General features: G+C 43.6%; 1 protein-coding gene and 1 long non-coding RNA gene across 6 annotated transcripts in view; one reads left to right on the plus strand and one right to left on the minus strand.

Moving 5' to 3' along the window:
* Positions 1-998: 998 nt before the first annotated feature.
* Positions 999-19247, minus strand: part of Mkrn1 (makorin ring finger protein 1) — a 21704-nt gene continuing 3455 nt past the window's right edge. For 4 of the 5 annotated variants that reach the window (XM_031381614.1, XM_031381618.1, XM_031381617.1 and 1 more), the window contains exons 2-8: positions 13036-13164; positions 8597-8826; positions 7526-7752; positions 4443-4657; positions 3602-3712; positions 2985-3123; positions 999-2643 (exon numbers count right to left, since the gene is read on the minus strand). In XM_031381614.1, coding sequence (XP_031237474.1) covers positions 2434-2643; positions 2985-3123; positions 3602-3712; positions 4443-4657; positions 7526-7752; positions 8597-8826; positions 13036-13164 — 1261 coding nt within the window. In that variant the 3' untranslated portion in view covers positions 999-2433. The remainder of the gene's footprint in view (positions 2644-2984; positions 3124-3601; positions 3713-4442; positions 4658-7525; positions 7753-8596; positions 8827-13035; positions 13165-19247) is intronic. The other variant, XM_031381615.1, reaches the window with a different exon arrangement.
* On the plus strand, positions 7666-8112 carry LOC116098769. The gene is made up of 2 exons (XR_004121941.1): positions 7666-7812; positions 7918-8112. It is a non-coding gene; the product is annotated as an uncharacterized LOC116098769 (long non-coding RNA).

Raw genomic sequence — 19247 nt, forward strand, 5'->3', positions numbered from 1 at the left:
AGCACACCCATTTCTACAACCAGCAATAGTATTACATACAGCAATAGTATTACATAAATATTAACTTAGTACTTAGGAGGCAGAGGCTGTTCGTGGAACTCTGTTCAAGGCCAGCCTAGCCTTCTTGAGCTCCACCCAGTGAGACCCTTTCTCAAACAAAGTTGTCTCACAGGTATTATTTTCTTTCAGAGAACCCTGGTTAAAGTCTCAGCACCTACATAATGGCTGACAACCATCTGTAATCCACTTCCAGGGGATCTGATGCCCTCACCCTCTTCTGACCTCTGCAGCCATCAGGCATGCGGAACATACATACAAAGCATTCCCACACATAAATCTGAAAAAAGGAAATTTGCCTGGGGGAACTTGGGAGCTAAAGGATATGACCATGGGTTTGGTTTGATGCCAGCCTGAAATCCACATTGAGATTTGTCTCAAAAAATGTTAACTGGAGGGGCTGGAGAGATGGCTCAGCTGCTCTTTCCAGAGTTCAATTCCCAACAACCACATGGTACCTCACAACCATCTATAATAGGATCTGATCCTCTCTTCTGGTGTGCACGAAAACAGAACACTCATGTACATAAAAAAAAAAACGTGAATAAATAAACCTTGCAAAAATTTACTCTTAAGACAGGCGTGGTGCCACACACCATTAATCTCAGCACTTGGGAGTGAGAGAGGCAGGACAATCTCTGAGTTCAAGGCCAGTCTGGTCTTCAGAGTGAGTTCTAGGACAACCAGGGCTACATGGAGAAATCCTGACTCTATAACAAACAAAAAGATTAGTCTTTCCAATTCCCAATCACCTGTTTTATTTGGGAGCCTGAACTGAAGCAGGCACATATTCCCAGGAGAGAGACGGTGAGCTTGTGAATGAAGGCAGCCTGGCCATCTTGAAGAGACCCACTTCTAGCCAATCTACACATGACTAAGAATGAAACGAGCAACTCTGACATCTGTGGTTCTGAAGCCAGGTCATCACTCAACAAGACCAATGGTTTTTTTTAAATGGTTTTATTTGGGAAAAGTGCTTCTTACAAAAGGGCAGCTGCAAAATACAGAGACCTCTGCAACGATGATGTGTTTTCTTAAGTCAAAGACTGGGTGAGTTCCGGGGAAGCAAAGCAGACGGACAGGTCCGAGCATCTCCCAAGTTATTTCAGGAAAGAGAGCAACAAAATGCAAAGGTGAAATTCCCACCACGGAATTTTAGCAACTTAACTTCTGCTTGTCTTGTGGGTGGCCTCACCCTCCCTCTTCTTCAGTGCGAGGGTTTATTAATCAGCAAACCGATACCTCTAGCACAATCAATTCCTCAGTTTGGAGAATCCACCTGTCTTACTGTCAAAGCTCAGGGATGGAATGAGGCAGATAGCCACAAAAACAAGCACAGAACCTCACAACAGGCCCCCCTCAAATGAGGACAAAGGGTTTTCCAAAGAGTGCCTGGACTGAAAAGGCTAGACTGTAAAACATTCAAAACATCAGTGTGTCCAAGACCCAGCTTGTACTGATAAAGGGACAAGCAGGTCGTTTAACCTCTACAGCTGATCCCATTCCTCTAGCATACAGACAGACACCTACTGCTACGTTAACAACTACTGACATACTGCTTGGTCCTTTAAGATCTAGCTGACACATGTGGCTGAAACCACTAGTCCACATCTGCCCACTAAAGCTAAGAATACTGCACCTATGCACAGATGGGAAGCTGCTGGCATGCTCGCTTGTGCTCACCCACCAAGTCCATCAACCCTTGGGAGTTAACTGCCAGCTCTGCATTGATGGAACACCACTGCATCCTTCATGTGTTTTTAGATTTTTTCATGTTAACCTCAACACATTTGTACCTGGTTCTGGTTACCCAGTAGTATTTCTTGCGTGCAATTAAACAAGAGCCCAAAACCACAGGACAAGCACATGTGATGGGGATTACAGGGTAGGGAACAGCTATAAAACCATGAAGGTGCAGATCTCACAGAAACCTTGGGGAGCCCTCCTACATCTAGCGCAGAGAGCGACTTGCCAACTTAGGTCCCTTTTTTCCCAATTGCCCCTATCCCTGGACCCCAAAGCACAGTCAGTGCTTTTTCCTTTGAACCGCAAAGGGGTCTCAAAATGAGTGTGCAAAGTCCATGAACACAACCTGGCTGAAAACAGATGACGCAACAAACCTACGCTAACTGTCTGACAGTTAAATTCATGTTACAAAAAAACTAACTTTAAGATTTATTTTTGTAACTTTTGAAACAGAGAAAACAACACACTCTTGGGGGAAAGGTGAGGGTAGAGGAACAGGCCCTGGGTAGTGATCACAGCACCTGGAGTTTTGAGAGGCCTGCCTAGGAGAGCCACACGCGCTGCCACACAGCATAGGGGACAGCAACTGTCTGAGGCTCCGCAGACCAGTTCCCGCGCCATGCAAAGCTGCTATAGATCCAAGTCATAAAAATCCTCCAGCTCATCGTGAAACAAGTCCCACTCGTCCTCAGAGTCTGTCAGCTCGTCGTCCCCACCTGCAGCCAAAAGCATAAGCAACATCTCGCCCAGCTCAAAGGTGACAACCTCCTCTTCGTCGTTGTCAAAGGGGTTGTTCTCTCTCTCCTCAATGAGCTCCCAGAAGTGGCTCCTTCGTTGGGCCTGTAAGAAACAAGGCCATGATAGGGGTGGCACTGTCGAACAGTGTCTTCTATTCTGTTGCTTATAAGGTAAACCGTGTGGCGCAGAGGGAGGGCATGGCGGACCAAAGGTCTCCCTTAGTCCGCCTTGCCAGTACCTCCCCTTTGGCTATTTGTGGCCAACATCTTAGGCTAGGGCTTTGAACACGTTCCTTTCCTACCCCTCCCATCTTCTGAGGTTTGACTCTTTTATACTCTAGTCTCCCCCGACACCTGAGTGTCATTCTCCCCTACCCCAATATACGCATGACTCAACTGACAGTGTGCTATTTCCCCTCCTTAAAAAAAAACAGTGAGAGTTACCCGGTATCTGCTTGATGTTCCCACTTTCTGTCTCTGTGGCTCCTCTCTACGGCCATCAGGGTACGCATGCTTGTAAAAACAGTTCCCTCCAAATGGGCAGCTCCCACGTCCTTCATCAAAATACCTGCATGCCTTGTTGCTGGAAAGGAAAATACCGCAACCCTTATTCACAGTGGACTGCAGGCGTGTATCGACTATTATCTGGGGCTTCTGTTTAACAGGGGCAGAACCGAGACGTCAGAGCACAGCCCCCCCCAAGATATGTTCTTAGAAACATGTGCTCCAAACACCAACTAGAAAAGTCTCTGCTTAAATGTACACGGTTTAACAGTGCTAACACCAAGTGAAAAATCTTTAGAATCCCAAAACACAAGAATTCATAGGATGGCTCTTGTGACCTGGAACCCCTGCACAGGCTTTAGCTAGAGTGGAGACTTCCCTATAACAGTTCTCAGCACACACCCAAGGACTGTGTTAAAAGTCAATGGCATGAGACAAACTGGGCAAGCAGTTATGGAGGTGGCAAAGCAAACTGTCCTGTGCAGTAAAGGAAGGGCAGGAAGCAGTAGGAGTGCAAAGGCAGCACGGTTCTATCCGAGTGAGCCCGCTGCTCATACCTCATGGCCTCCTTGTATTTCTGAATGAGTTTCTGCTTCTCTTCTTTCTCCTCCACCCAGTACTCACTTGGAATGACAAAGTTAGATGTGATCCGGCATTCTGGGCAGGACCTGGGAAACAATGAACAGGCTGCAATGCACATTCCCCCCTCTATGCCCGCTCTTTAAGACACACCCTGGTGTGTCACCAAGACTTAGGCTAACTGACAGGCACAAGAGCATTAGCAGAAAGGGTTCCTTCCACACAGTCACAACTGACCCTTTCTTTGGAGGAAAGACAAACTCCTTCAGAAATCAACTCAATGGCTAGCCATTTTTTAAAAAAGACTTAGGTAAAACAAAACAAAACAAAACAAAACAAAAACAAAAAAAGAAGACATTTCACACAGACTCCTTTCATTTAAATAAATTTATTTCTTGTAACTTTGCTCTGTTTGGATTATGTGGCTTTTGTTCAGTTATGAGAACAGTTTTTAAAGGATGGTAGATTTTTGGCTAGCTTAATGGATGGTATAGGAAAGTGGAAAGTGTAAAACGCCAGGAAACATACATTCAGAGCTAGATGTTTGTTCACGAAGCCTAAACTGTCTAATCCATTAAACACAATCTCCTTAAAAAGCATGAAGACTCTAACTGATACACAGGGTTTCCTCATTCAAATAGACAGACCAACTAACCTAGCAGCTAGCTGTAGTACAAAGAAGAGATCCCAATTAGAACACCCAGGTTCATGATAAAATACATGCATTTAAATGTGGTCCTTCTGGTTGGAAGTTGGCACAAGATACTAAATTCTTCCCGAAAATAGAAAGCACAAACGAAGATTGGGGAGGAGTCTCACTTTATGATCTTGCTCTCAAATTGTTTAGCACTTCTCCACTTGCGAATACACTTGAGACAGTAGGTGTGGTTGCAGTTGGAGAGAATCCCAAAGCGACGCTCGCTGGGGTTGGCTTTCTCATAGACCACCTCCATGCAGATCCCACACACCATGTCCTTGCTGCGCTGAACAGCAAAAGAAAGCTCCATGTCCTTCTCATGGGCCTCAATGCAAGACTGGAAGAAGGGAAGAGACAAGAGGCACAGTGAGGCCACTGCAGTCCTGAGGCTCCACAGTTAAGGGTCCTGCCGAGGCTGTTTCCAATCTGACCTGGTAAAGGCTTGCTCTAAGCACGGGTCCACGCCCCCATGGTGCTCACATCACTACAGTCGAGCTGGGAGGACTCAACTCCTGATTTTGAAAGATTATCCAGTCCTCTGTATCCCAGAGCTCCACCCATACAAGTCCCCGCATCAAAGACCCTATTAACTTTGGTGGAAAATGAAGGATTAAAGACTTCATTTCAAAACTTTAGGACACTGAACACTCGGGAGGTGGAAGCAGAAGGGGCAGGAGTCCTATAGGCCAGCCCCGTGCTACATGAGGCTTTGTCTCCAAAGAAAAAGATAGTTGGCTGTGATGGTACACACCTTTAATCCCAGCACGTGGGAAGCAGAGGCAGGCAGAGCTCTATATAAGTTTGAGGCCAGCCTGATCTACATTTCAAGTTCCAGGACAGCCAGGGCTATGTAGAGACCCTGTCTCAAAAATAAAAAGAAGACTACTAAAGTAAATCTGAATTATGTAGGGCACATTATTTCCATACCCTTTAAAGGAGTGGTTTCAGTGGCTCATACTTGAGTCTGGGTAACCCCAACATTCAGGACGCAGGAGGAGGAAGAACCCAATATTTTGAGGTACAGCCAACCTAATATATGCAATGAGCTCCTGGTCAGTAAGGACAATGCCGAGACACTGTCCCTCAAAAATTAAAATTGAACACACACAAAACACTAAAACAACTACTGAGGCAATTCACACACCACACAATTTAACACATGCAATTAAATAAACCTCTGGTACTTTCAGAGAGGTACAATCACTGTTATTTAATATTAAAGGTTTATCTTTTAAATTAGGGGGCAGAGGTATGAAAGTGACTGCAGGCCCAGTGGAGCCCAGAAGTTGGCTCTCCATGGGTTCTAGGTGGCTGTGAGTCACCAGATGTGAGTGCTAGGAATCACCTCAGGTACTGTATAAGGCTAAGCCACCTCTATAGCCCCGCGCTATTTATTCAAATGTGCTCATAACCCCATACTCAACAGGTACTCATTTCCTTCAAAATCCCCATGTGTGGACAACTGTTGGTCTGTGGTACACCAATTCTATGGCTTTGACACTAGCTTGATTGAATTATATTTTATTGCGGAGTAATATTCTGAATCCTTTCAGTACCTATTTTCTTTACCCACCTCCACTCTGAGACTACATGGATAATGCTATTATCAAAGGGCACTAGCCATACAAGCCTAGCAGCCCACACACAAGTGGAGGAAAACAGCCCCTCAGAACTGCCCTCTGTCTTCTACAAAGGGCTGTGGCATTTGTGAGCACACATGAAGTAATAACCTTAAAAAGAAAGCTGAGTGTAGTGCTGGAGGGATAGCTTGGCAGTTAAGAGCCGGGCTCTGCTTCAAAGGACTTGGTTCAGTTCTCAAAAGCCACAAGGCAGTTCCATAGCTCTTGTTCCAGAAAACCCAACACCTTCTGGCCTCTGTGTAAACAAGGCAGCACTATACATCAGCAGCCAGTCAGGCACTCAAAGTGCTAAGCAGAATTACTAGCTGACCCAGCCATTACACTGCCAAAGGCTATCTGCGATAGGGCCAGCCTGATAAACGCCCTAGTAGGTCAGAAGACCTACTGCCAAGCCTAGCAAACTGAATTGAAGTACTGGTTTCACATAGTGGAAGGAGAGAAACACCACCCAAGCTGTCCATTGACCTCTACATATGTGCTGTGACATACAACCCTCCCCACAATGAGTACACTCATGTAAAAAGCAATTTTAAAAGAATAGCTAAGATAGACACATGTTCACAAAAACAAAAACTTACACACAATGAAATAATCAAATATCCATTAAGTAATTAAATGAAAAAAAGCACAGTATTGGGGCTGGGAGGATTTCTCAGTAAACTACTTATTGTACAAGCATGAGCACCTGGATTTGGGCTCTGCTCTCAGTATGTGTGTGAAGCCAGGCACAGCAAGTGCATTTATACCCCAGCCTTGAGTATGGAGATGGCAGACAGGCAATCCAATTGGTGAGCTCCAGATGGAGTGAGAGACCTTGCCTCAAAATTGAAGGAAGATACCTAATGTTAACTTCTGGCCTCCATGTAAGCATACCAACATAGAAACACACACACACACACACACACACACACACACACAATGTATAACAGCCATATAACCAACATGCAACCACAAAATGCAGTATGGATACAGACTCCAACAGGGAAAACCTTAAAAAAAAAAATCATCAGAACGAGAGGAACCAGTCACTGAGGGCCATACATACTGAGTGATTCCAGCTACATCATCATCCAGAATTGGCAAAACACCCGGAGAAACAAAGTGGACCCACTGTCACTAGGAGAGCAAGGAAAAGCGGAACAGAGGCCGACTACTAAGAGGATGTAAGGTTTCCTTGGGGATGAAAACATTCTAACTTAGAACTATGGCAATGGCTAGACAATGCTATGACTACTAAAAAGCAAGGAAATACTCATCTCAAAAGAATTATAAGAAATATGAATCCCAGAAAAACTGTTAGTACAAAAAAAAAAAAAAGAAAGAAAAATCAGGACAAAAACCCAAAACCCCATGAACTGCCTTTTAAATACCATAGTCTAGGGTTCTTTTTAGGAAATACGTATTACCATAGCCAGGCCCTCCAGACCAGCCTGCCTTTGGCCACCACTATGGCTGGATTATATAGGTCTATCTTTGACAAAACACTCCATAAGAACGTGGAAGAAGTACATACATCACCACTTATGGGCTCCTCATACTTAGCACAAGCTGCTCTGAGCACTTACTTTTATGTGCTGTGACCTCTGGGCAGCATCCATTGGGTGTAGGACCTGCAGGCCACACATGTCACAGGAGTCTCCGTGGAGATACACACAGTTTTCCCCATAGCGACACTCTCCCACTGCAGCATAGGGGCAAAGCTGCTTCTTTGTCTCCACCGTAGTTGGCTCCTTCTCTGACTCTTCCTTGGTCACTGAGCCCTGCGGGGGTACTTCAGTGCAGGAAGGGGCAGCTGAAAATGTTTAAGATGGTAGTAAAGGTCCAAATACATAAGGCAATTATGAACTATAAGGTAACAGAGAATAATAAAAAAAAAAATTAAAAAAAATTTAATGAAACCTAAAGTCAAGCCTACTGAACAAACTTTCACTTTTTTCCCCTTGGTTTTTTGAGACAGGGTTATACAGCCAGGCTGGCTTAGAACTCACCCTCTGCCTACCTCAGAATACCCAGTGATGGGAATATAGGTACACACCACCACTGTCCAGCTCCACTTTGTTCTTTCTGGTAAGATCTGAATAACCCAGGCTGGCCTTGAACTCAGCAATCCTCCCACCTCAGCCTCTCTAAAGCCGGCATTACAGGTATGTGGCACCAAGCCCAGTTCTGTATGTGAATTTCTTTAGAAGTGAAATGTAGTATTAGTACTGGTTAGTAAGGGTAGATAGATCAGGAGAATTAGGAGTTCAAGGTCACCCTTAACTACTTGAGGAATCTGAACCATAAGAGACCCTGTGTCAAAAAAACACAACACCAAAGGACTGATTGTGGGCTGAGTGTGTAGCTTACTGGGGAAGCATTTGCCTAGCATGTGCAAAGCCCAGGGTTTGATCCCAGCACCACCAGGAGCAGGCGGGGGACAGCATTCGGAGACACTTCAGTTTTTAAACAGGAATTCATTTTATTGTAATTCAAAAAATTTCTTTTACTTCATCTTTAAATCTTAGATAACCCAATCTAACGTGTTGACAGTAGGTTAAGCTCAAACACTGGAAACAGAAAAGCTGACACTGAGTTCACTGTGGCCTGTCATTTAGCCCTTTGATTGCAGTTTACAGGGTCCTCACAATACTTACTACGGCCACAGTAGGGCTGCCCAGGGACAAACTCAATGGCATTCACCCAGTCCTCTGAACCTGCTCCTACAGTTGGAAAGTTTGGGTTTCGTGACTCAGCTTCGCCTGGATTCATTTCAGCAAGTGATCCAACACCAGAAGAGAGACTTGAGGAAGCAGCAAGGGATGGTTTTGCACTCAGATCTGTAGCAGTCACTTCTTCCTGTTTCAGTGGCTTGCTGTGTTCATATCTGACACGGAGAAAAGTAAGCAGTTACCGTCAAGCTATAGAGCCCCAGACTCTTCAAACTTCAGTGTGAACACGAGCATGAGCAGGGAGCACCTGTCAAGACTTATTCCTATTTATGTATCTGTATGGATGGGTGTCCACAGAGGCCAGAAGACAGCATTTAGATCCCTAGGGCCAAAGTTAACGGGCAGCTTGTAAGTTGCCTGATATGAGTGCTGGGATAACCATATTCAGGTCCCTCCAACAGCAAGCACTCTTTACTGCTAAGCCATCTCTCCAACCCCGAGATAACCTTGAGATAGAGGGTTATGTAACTCAGGCTAGCCTCACTCTCATTATATAGCTTATGCTAACTTCAAACGCATGGCTCCTCCTGCCTTAACCACTTAAATGCTGGGATTACAGGAATACCAACAAACCTCGACCTTGTGCAAGGACCTTAGTCCTTAGGCACGGACTAAGCTATGCCCACAGCCCAGGTACCTAACTTAAGTCTGGAGTGGAGCTCATGACTCAGCATGTCCAGGAACCATCAATATGGTTCCTATGATGTCATATTGCTGATAAAGGCATGAGACCCAGACTTAGCAAACTTTACAGGGTCAAGTACAACTGGATGATGGCACACACCAACAATGTCAGTTATCTGGGAGACCGAAGAAAGAGGATTCCATGTTTAGAGCCAGACTAAGAAACTTGCTGAGACACTACATCAAAACAAAATTTAATAAAGGCTGTCCTGCATAACACTAGCATTTGGTAGGCTAAGGCAGGACAATTACTGCAAATTGAAGCCATCTTGGACTATAAATTGAGTTCCACTCCCCACCCACCCCTCAAAAGAAACTGGCAGACAAAAAGACAAAGTTAGGCATTTTCAAGCATTATTTTTTTTCTCACTACCTGGCAGTAATAAGTGCCTACCAAGTTCAGGGAACTATGCCTCCTACTCTGCAAGCAGCATGAATGAAGCGCCTTAGGAAAGAACACTGTTTTGAAATGGACACTAGTTAAGCAAGGCAGCAGCAGCTAGTGCATCTGCCACCATTTCAGAGGTTATCTCAAAAAAAAAAAAAAAAAAAGAGAGAATATGAATGCATGTAAAAGACGGCCTGTGGTGGCGCACACCTGTAATTCTAATTAGATAGATCTCTGAATTCAAGGTCAACTTGGTCTACATAGCAAATTGCAGGACAGTCAGAGCTATATAGTAATAGTAAGAAGACTGTTTCCAAAATAATAAATAAGCTACATTATCAAATCTCCTCCAACAAGACAAGTATTTCCTTACAGATCTGCATAGAATGTTTCTGAAGCAAAAAGTAAGTAGATACCAGGAAGGATTAAAAAAAAAAAAGACAAGAAAAGCTATGGCTAGCAAGATAGCTCCAGGGCACCACGGGCATGCATGTGTGGGCACGCATGTGTGGGCACACACACACACCCAGGTGCAAAGTTAAGCATTCAGACAAACATACTTGTACACACAAAATAAAATTCAACTACAAAAACAAAAAAAAAACAAAAAAACCTGTATGGGGATCTTTGAAGAACACAGTCTGACACTAACACTATATACAGTCTTCTACCAAAATTCAAGTAAGAATGGCTTTGACACCTCCCCCCCCCCCATTCGAGGCAGGGCTTCTCTGTGTAGCCCTGGCCGTCCTAGAACTCACTTTGTAGACCAGGCAGGCCTTGAACTCAGAAATCTGCCTGTCTCTACCTCCCAAATGCTGGGATTAAAGGCGGCGTACACCACTGCTGTCCAGCAGCTTTGATATCTTAAAATGGCGTTTTTGTTTTGTTTGTTTGTTTTTTCCGAGACAGGGTTTCTCTGTATAGCCTTGGCTGTCCTGGAACTCACTCTGTAGAATAGGTTGGCCTTGAACTCAGAAGTCTGCCTGCCTCTGCCTCCCTAGTATTGGGATTAAAGTTAAAATGACTTTTTAAAAAAAGATTTATTTAGCCAGGCAGTGGTGGTGCACGCCTATAATCCCAGCACTTGGGTGGCAGAGGCAGGCAGACTTCTGAGTTCAAGGCCAGCCTGGTCTACAGAGTGAGTTCCAGGATAGCCAGGGCTACATAGAGAAACCCTGTCTCGAAGAAAGAAAGAAAAAAAAGATTTATTTATTTATTTTATGTATGAGTACACTGTCACTACTGTCTTCAGACACACCAGAAGAGGGCATCGGATCCCATTACAGATGGTTGTGAGCCACCATGTGGTTGCTGGAAATTGAACTCAGGACCTCTGGAAGAGCAGCCAGTACTCTTAGCCACTGAAATATCACTCCAGCCCCTAAAATGGCTTTTTTTATTTGTTTTGTTTTGTTTTGTTTTGTTTTTTGAGACAGGGTTTCTCTGTGTAGCCCTGGCTGTCCTCAAACTCAGACATCTGCCTGCCTCTGCCTCCCAAGTGCTGGGATTAAAGGTGTACGCCACCACTGCCTGACTTAAAATGGCTTTTAAAAGCATGTCTTTCAAAAAACAAAAACAAAAAACAAACAAAAAAAACAAAACCAAAAAAAGCATGTCTTTCTTTTTTTTCTTTCTTTCTTTTTTCAGTTTTTCATAGTTTCTTTGTGTAGCTCTCACTGTCCTAGAACTTGCTTTGTAGGCCAGGCTGGCCTTGAACTCAAGAGATCCATTCACCTGTCTCTGCCTCTAGAGTTCTAGGGTAAAAGGCATGTGCCTCTATACCTAGCTCAAGGCACATCATTTAATGTACTTAATTACATGCATTTATTTATTTAATAAATTAATACATTTGTAAAATGTAAGTTGTAGAAAATTCAAATTGTAGTGGCCCAAGATAAAAGGCTGCAATTGCAACACTACTGTATCCATTGGTCTGTGTTATCTATGGCTGGCTTTACATAAGAAATCAGGAGTCACCAAAAAAATGTACACACCCACACTGTAGAGAAAGTTTGCCAGTCTATGAAGATTCTCACATCCACTGACAATTTGTTATACAGCTAATAAGTTATAATAGGATGTCACAAAATTGCCAATTCTTTTACAGTGTGTTAAGTGATTAATACTGAGAAAACAGATGCATATCAAGCTTTTTTCCATATTCTGTATTAATATAGTATAATTTTCTATCTAAAGAACTTCAATATGGACTGGCAAGATGGCTCAGCCCAGTGGATAAAGGTGCCTGCCACCCAACCTGACCTGAATTCAATTCCTGGGACCTACCTAACGAAAGGAGCTGATTCTTAAGTTTCTAAGTTGTCCTCTGATCTTCACCCCAAGTCATACCTTTTCATTATTGTCCTGTAGTCTCCACAGTTCTCTGCTCTCCTCAATTTCTATTCCTCTCTAAGTCACTGGGGGCCATAACTCAACTGACTGGAACTAACTTCCCCTCAATAAGCCTTGTCCATAACATCTATAGAAACTGTCCTGCAAAGAACTGCTCATTCAGTATAAAGGATGGTCTCCTCACATCTTATTCCTTAGGCAGTTTAACAGCAAAAGACTAACCATTAGGCTCAGAGGCCTAATGGCCTCTGACCCCTAACAGTTAGTTATGAGGGAGGGGCTTACCTTTTACCCCACCCTTACTGGTTTGCTAACAAACCCAGGTAAGGATGACTTCTAAACATTTGTGCCCAACAGCTAACTATAAATGTGTTGGTCTATCTACACACGTACCCATCCATCCATCCATCCATCCATCCATCCACCCACCCACCCATCCATCTACTTATCTGCATATGGCTGAGATACTTAGACTATATCTAGAGTAGATACAAGTTTTTATCCTTTCATTCACCCACCCACCCATCCACCCACCCACCCACCCACCCATCCATCCATCTATTTATCTATCTGTATGTGGCTGTGATACTGGCTACAAGTCTTACCTACTGTGGTGGTTTCAAACACATCCAAGATGCTTCTCCAAAAGTGAAGCCCAATATCTCTTCCCTTTAATGTGGATGGACTTAAATGACTTTGTCCATATGTTAGTGAAAGTGACAATGTTGTGCCTTCTGAGACTAGGTCATAAAAAGGCATTGTATCTTTGCTGAGCCTTCTTTGACTGCTAGCAATAAGTACTTTTCAAATCATAAGCATTTTTAGAATACTATGTATAAAGCTACTAGGATTATATGTACAAAGCTACCAGAATGATCTATTTTATTTTCATTCTTCAACTCACCCTTAACCAAAGAGTTTATAAACAAATCCTTACCTGCAGCGGTCTCCATAAACACAGTACCCTCTTTGAAAATACTTGCACACTACACCATATGGACTGTCAGAGAGGTCATGAGAGTATCGACAGTTATCTCCTTCCTTACAAACCCCATGCATAAAATATCTGTAAGACAAATAACCAGAAATCTAGATTAGAAGACTAAAGCCAACTCTCAAAGAATTCATTACCACCAGTCTCCTGGCGAGCTCACAACTGTAGCAATGAACACAATCAGCCTAGGCTGGAAGATACATTTGGGTCAACAGCAGAAAGCACACAGACCAAGGTAGCTGCCGGGAAAGAAAGACTATCCTTCTGTAGGGTTCCTTTTTTTTGGGAAGGTGGGGAATAAACTAGGGCCTCATACACACAAGCACTATATCACTAAGCTGTATCCTCAGCACCCACAATTTGAAACATTTATTTTGTTCACTCAAGGTCAATTCTGGCCACTCCCCTTGTTTTACAGTCCTAGAGGGGCAACTTTGTATTTTTCACTAACTTCTGTCCCTAACCATGACTATCTGCAAAAGCACAAAGATAAAGAAACCAAACAGACTACAAAGTGTCAGGTTACTAGTTATATTCAACTTTGTTTATTTTATGTGTATGAGTACACACTGTAGCTGTACAGATGACCTCTGCTAGCCCCGCTCGCTCCAGCATAATTCACTGTAGCTGTCTTTAGACACACCAGAAGAGGGCATCCGATCTCATTACAGGTGGTTGTGAGCCACCATGTGGTTGCTGGGATCTGAACTCAGGACCTTTGGAAGAGCAATCAGTGCTCTTGCCACTGAGCCATCTCGCCAGCCCCTATATTCAACTTTGTATAGGAAACACTTTTAATTCTTTAAAAACCACATACGAAATAACAAAATTAGGCCAGCAACTTTAAGGGATTATAGGCAGACATATTAGCAGTTTCTAGACACCAACAAACAGCAACACCATTATGTAAGCACTTGTTAGACATATGAACTCAGACCCTATCTAGTACCTAGCGCTATTCTAAACTGCAGGGTAGATGAGAGAAGCCCCAAGGGTGATTTGTACAGCCCCTCCCTCTATCTGTACATTACTCCTGCCAGAGACCATTTTCCTATTCCCTTGATCTCTATGCAGGACTTTTAAACTAATTAAAGGTTACTTTTTGCATGCCAGAGAAAGATACTGTTTCTTGCATGTAACTTTGGTTGGCCTTGCAGAGGACTCTGCTGCATGCTCGCCACAGCTCTCTAGAGTATGGGGAAAAGAGCAGTGGGGATGTTTACCACAGTGCAGACCCCACTAAATTGAATGTTATCGTATATAAGAACTCAGCTGCTAAGAGCACATACTACATATTAGCAGAAGACCCAAGTTGTATGGCTCAGGACCAGGAAATCTAGTGCCAGATCTGAGGCCTCCAGCCCCTGCAGGTAGTGTGCACATGGCCCACAAACTAACAACTTAAAAAAAAACAAACAAACAAACAAAAAAAGACTTGGGAACATAGAGTTGTACAGTACTTGCCTAGCTTACTTACTTCCTACGCTCTGGGTTCAATTCCCAATGCAATCATGGAGGGGTGGAGAGAAGGAGCAAACAAACCCAGTTTCCCTGCAAGAACAAGTGCCCTAAGCACTAAATCATCTCTCCAGCCCTGACACACACTCTTTTTTTTCTCTTTTAGGGCAGGATCTCAGTATGTATCCTTGGCCTCCTGAAAGCTAGGATTAAAGATGAACCTCGCCTGGCTCTGATGTATATAGTTATATGCCCTGTATCGCAGATGATACTTTTAAATTCCTAGTGAGGGAACACTATGGTTTATTCTTTCTCTGCATTTCCTATGGTACCCATCTCTCTAGAAGACACCTAAGTGCCACGGTAAATCAAGGGGATTACTGAGTTCAAGACTAACCTGGGATACACAGTGAGACCCTGACTCCCCACTTCCCACCTACCTCTCCTAAAAAATCCACTGGAAAATAATAAACTTCAGAAACTGGGTGTGGTGGTGCATACCTTTAATCCCAGCCAGGGCTTGGGAGGCAGAAGTGGGCAAATCTATGAGGCCAGCCTAGTCTACACAGTGAATTATAGGATAGCCAGAAATACAGTGAGAGTCAGCCTCAAAAAACAAAAGTAAATAAACTTCACTAGGAATATTGCGGCAGCCGGGCAACCAATTTCTAAAAGCTCTCTGGTTTAAAGGCACAATATATTCCCATAGTCATTATTAACCACATTGGGGGGGGGGGAATGTGGGTGGAAAAATCAAAGCTTGGGGCTCGAATGAAGCTCAATTGGTAGAAACAGGAAAATCATAAGCTATGTTTAAAAAAAAATTAAACTCTTAGGATCTCAAGTTCAAGGCACTATAGTTTCAGTAACCCAAGTCTCTAACTCAAACAAAACAAAATCAAAATAAAAACAAATACGAAACAAAAGCCAGAACCAGCTGTAGTGTCACAAGACTTTAATCACAGAACTTGGTAACAATAGTGGCCCAAGCCTTTAATCCTAACACTTGGGAGGCCAATGTGGGATATCTGGGTTTCACAACAGCCAAGGCCCCAGAGAGAAGCCCGTCTCAAAAACAAACAAATAAAAGGAGGAAAGAAAGAAAAGAAGTTGCTTAGAATCTTTGTGTTATTTCAAGATCCATCTATGTGGAAGCATCTAAATTAAAAAGTACTGTTTGGAGCAGTGGTGGCACACCCCTTTAATCAAAGCACTTAGGGGGGGAGAGGCAGGCAGATTCGAGTTCGAAGCCAGCCTGGTCTACAGAGTGAGTTCCAGGACAGCCAGGGCTACACAGAGAAACCCTGTCTCGAAAAACCAAACCAAACCAAACAAACAAAAAAACAAAAAGTACTGTTGAGGAGCTGGAGAGACAGCTCCTCTTGGGGAGCTGGAAAGACAGCTCCTCTTCCAGGGCTGAGGTTGACTTCCACAGCCTACGTGTTGGCTCACAACTCTTTGGTTTCCATGGACACTGGGCACACAGGTGGCACAGACAGACATTCAGGCTACACACATAAAATAACTAATTTCCAGCTTAGAGGCTAGAGAGATGGCTCAGTGGTAAGAACATGCACTGCTCTAGCAGAGGCCTCCATTTTGACTGGCAACACCCATCTCAGGTGGTGCCAGCTGCTGTTAACTCCAGCTCTAAAGGGATCGATGCCTCTGGCCTCTTTGTACAACCACATCATTCACATGGACGGACACACACAAAATAAAAATGAAAATAAATCTTGCCATTTCTACATATTGACTTCCAGGACAGCCAAGGCTACATATGTCTCAAAAAGCCAATAAGTAAATATTAACTCTTATTCCACACTCAAGGCAGCTAGCAACAAGTATTGATTTCATCTCTAAGGAGAGCCAGCCTGTTGGTGGCAGCATAGCACAGCTTCGCAGCAGAGGTATTTGTTCCTTAGGCAGCACAAAACACAAAGAGAACTTCAAGATCATTAACAGTAGCTAATGAGAAAATGAGACTGAGTAATTACAAATGAACACTAGCTGAGTGAGGTGGTCTACCCTCAATCAGGCTGCCAGAGCCACACACTGAGACCCCGTCTCAAAACAAACAAAAAGAACCTCTTGGGCTAGAGAGATGGCTCAGTGGTTGTGAGCACTTGCTTCTTAGGCAGAGGACCCAGCTTCCATACCCTGCACCACAGGGTGGCTCACAACACTTCTAATTCCAGCTCCAGTGGATCTTAAGCCCTCTTCTGGCCTCAGGGGCTATAGTACAGAAACATACATTCAGGCAAACACTCATACACATTAAAAGTATAATCTTTTAGCTGGGCGGTGGTGGCACACGCCTTTAATCCCAGCACTTGGGAGGCAGAGGCAGGCAGATTTCTGAGTTCAAGGCCAGCCTGGTCTACAGAGTGAGTTCCAGGACAGCCAGGGCTATACAGAGAAACCCTGTCTCGAAAAACCAAAAAAGTATAATCTTTTTTAAATTAAAAAATAGGAGATATAGAGATAGCTCATGGTTAAGAGCATTTGCTGTCCTTCACAAGAGGTCCTAAGTCAAATTCTTAGCACCCATGTGTAGATTAGCTGCAGTTCAAAGGAATCCAAGACCCCATTCTAGTATCCAGATGTTACTATCAAGCTCACTCAAAATATTTACAATAAGGTTCATTTCTGCAGTTAGCTCATAGTACAAACTTAATGTTTTATTTGCTGAATAAGGCAGTACCAGAAAGATAGGCAAGTTCTAACAAATTGTCTCCCTTTAGCAACTTACAAGTGTAATTTAAAAAGATTCATAGGAGCCGGGCAGTGGTGGCGCATGCATTTAATCCCAGCACTTGGGAGGCAGAGGCAGGTGGATTTCTGAGTTCGAGGCCAGCTTGGTCTACAGAGTGAGTTCCAGGATAGCCAGAGCTACACAGAGAAACCCTGTCTCGAAAAACTTAAAAAAAAAAAAAATTCATAGGATGAATGCACAAAGGTTTATAAGTAAACAGTTTCTACATTTTAAAGATTCTATGTATTTATTTTAGGTGTATGGATATTTTTGCCTGTATGTACTGTGTGCCATTGTGTCCTGAAGACACATGGAGGCCAGAAGAAGGCGCCGGATCTTCTGGAACTAGAGTTACAATTAAGTAGTCAGCACCATAAAGGTGCTGGGAAGCAGACTGGATCCTCTGTGAAAGCAGCAAGGAAGGGCACTTAACACTGAGCCAGGTCTCCAGAGCCACTGTACTTTTTCCTTTAAAATGAAAGGAGAAAATTCTTACAAAGTCACATAAAATAGAGTTTTAGTTTTAAATGCATCAGCATCACCTGGAGCATTTACTAGTGTTCTGTGCTGGGCATTGAGGAAAAGCCCTGTGGATATGATAAAACAGAACTCTGCTCTCAGAGCTCAAAGTCTAGAACAAAGATGTCATAGTTGTTATTCCTCTATTCATATGAAAAAGACTAGCTGGGAGGTGGTGGCACATGTCTTTTATCCCAGCACTTGGGAGGCAGAGGCAGGCGGATTTCTGAGTTCCAGGCCAGCCTGATCTACAGAGTGAGTTCCAGGACAGCCAGAGCTATACAGAGAAACCCTGTCTCAAAAATACAAAGAAAGAAAGGAAATGACTTTAAGAGAGATCGTACTGGCAGCTAGAACAGAAAACAAATCAGCATTTATGTCCAAGGCATATCAAATAATCTGTGGTTTCTATTTGTAGAGGTTGGTCACACCTATGCTACTGGTCTAGTTACAACATACCTGCCTCAGCCAACTGACTAGCCAGAGTACAGGTATGTACAATCATGAAGGATTCTACGTGTGCCAGTGACTCTGCAATTTTTTTAAGGATTTTTATGAGTACACTGTAGCTGTTTCCAGAAATACCAGAAGAGGGCACTGGATCCCATTACAGATGGTTGTGAGCCACCATGTGGTTGTTGGGATTTGAACTCAGGACCTCTGGAAGAGCAGCCAGTGCTCTTAACCGCTGAGCCATATTCTGCAGCCCAAAGACAACCTTGCTTACACAGGAAGTTCCAGGCAGCCAGTGCTAAGTAATGAGGCTCCATCTTGACCTTGACCCCCTCCAAAGTGCAAGGAATTTAAAAATATGTAAGTATGTAAGCCTTAATGAAGCCTCTTCCTTTCTATTTTGGGAGGTGGGAAGTTAACTATCCCAGAGCCTGGAGCCCAGGCTGGTCACAAAACTCCTGTGCAGCTAAGACTCTGAATTCCTGATGTTTTGCCCCAACCTCTCAAAAACACTATTACAGGTAAGGGCCACCATGTGAGACTTTAAGTTTGCATCTTGTTTTGCTTTTTTTGTGTGTGAATACATGTTGGTATATTTGCCACAATGCATGTGTAGAGAGGCTGAAAGACAAGTAACTTCCTGGGAATCAGAGCAAAGACCCTTGCTACCCAAGCTAAGGCATCTTGCTCATCATAAGCCTGTACCCTCAGGCTAGAGAGATGGCTCAGCGGTTAAGAGCACTGACTGCACTTCCAGAGGTCTTGAATTCAAATCCCAGCAACCACATAGTGGCTCACAACCATATGTAATGAGATCTCATCTGATGCCCTCTTCCAGTGTGTACTTATATATAATAAATAAATCTTAAAAAAAGCTGGGCAGTGGTGGTAAATGCCTTTAATCCCAGCACTTGGGAGGCAGACGCAGGCAGATTTGAGTTCAAGGCCAGCCTGGTCTACAGAGTGAGTT

The sequence above is a fragment of the Mastomys coucha genome, unplaced genomic scaffold, assembly GCF_008632895.1.
Source record: "Mastomys coucha isolate ucsf_1 unplaced genomic scaffold, UCSF_Mcou_1 pScaffold20, whole genome shotgun sequence".
Taxonomy (NCBI): Eukaryota; Metazoa; Chordata; class Mammalia; order Rodentia; family Muridae; genus Mastomys; species Mastomys coucha.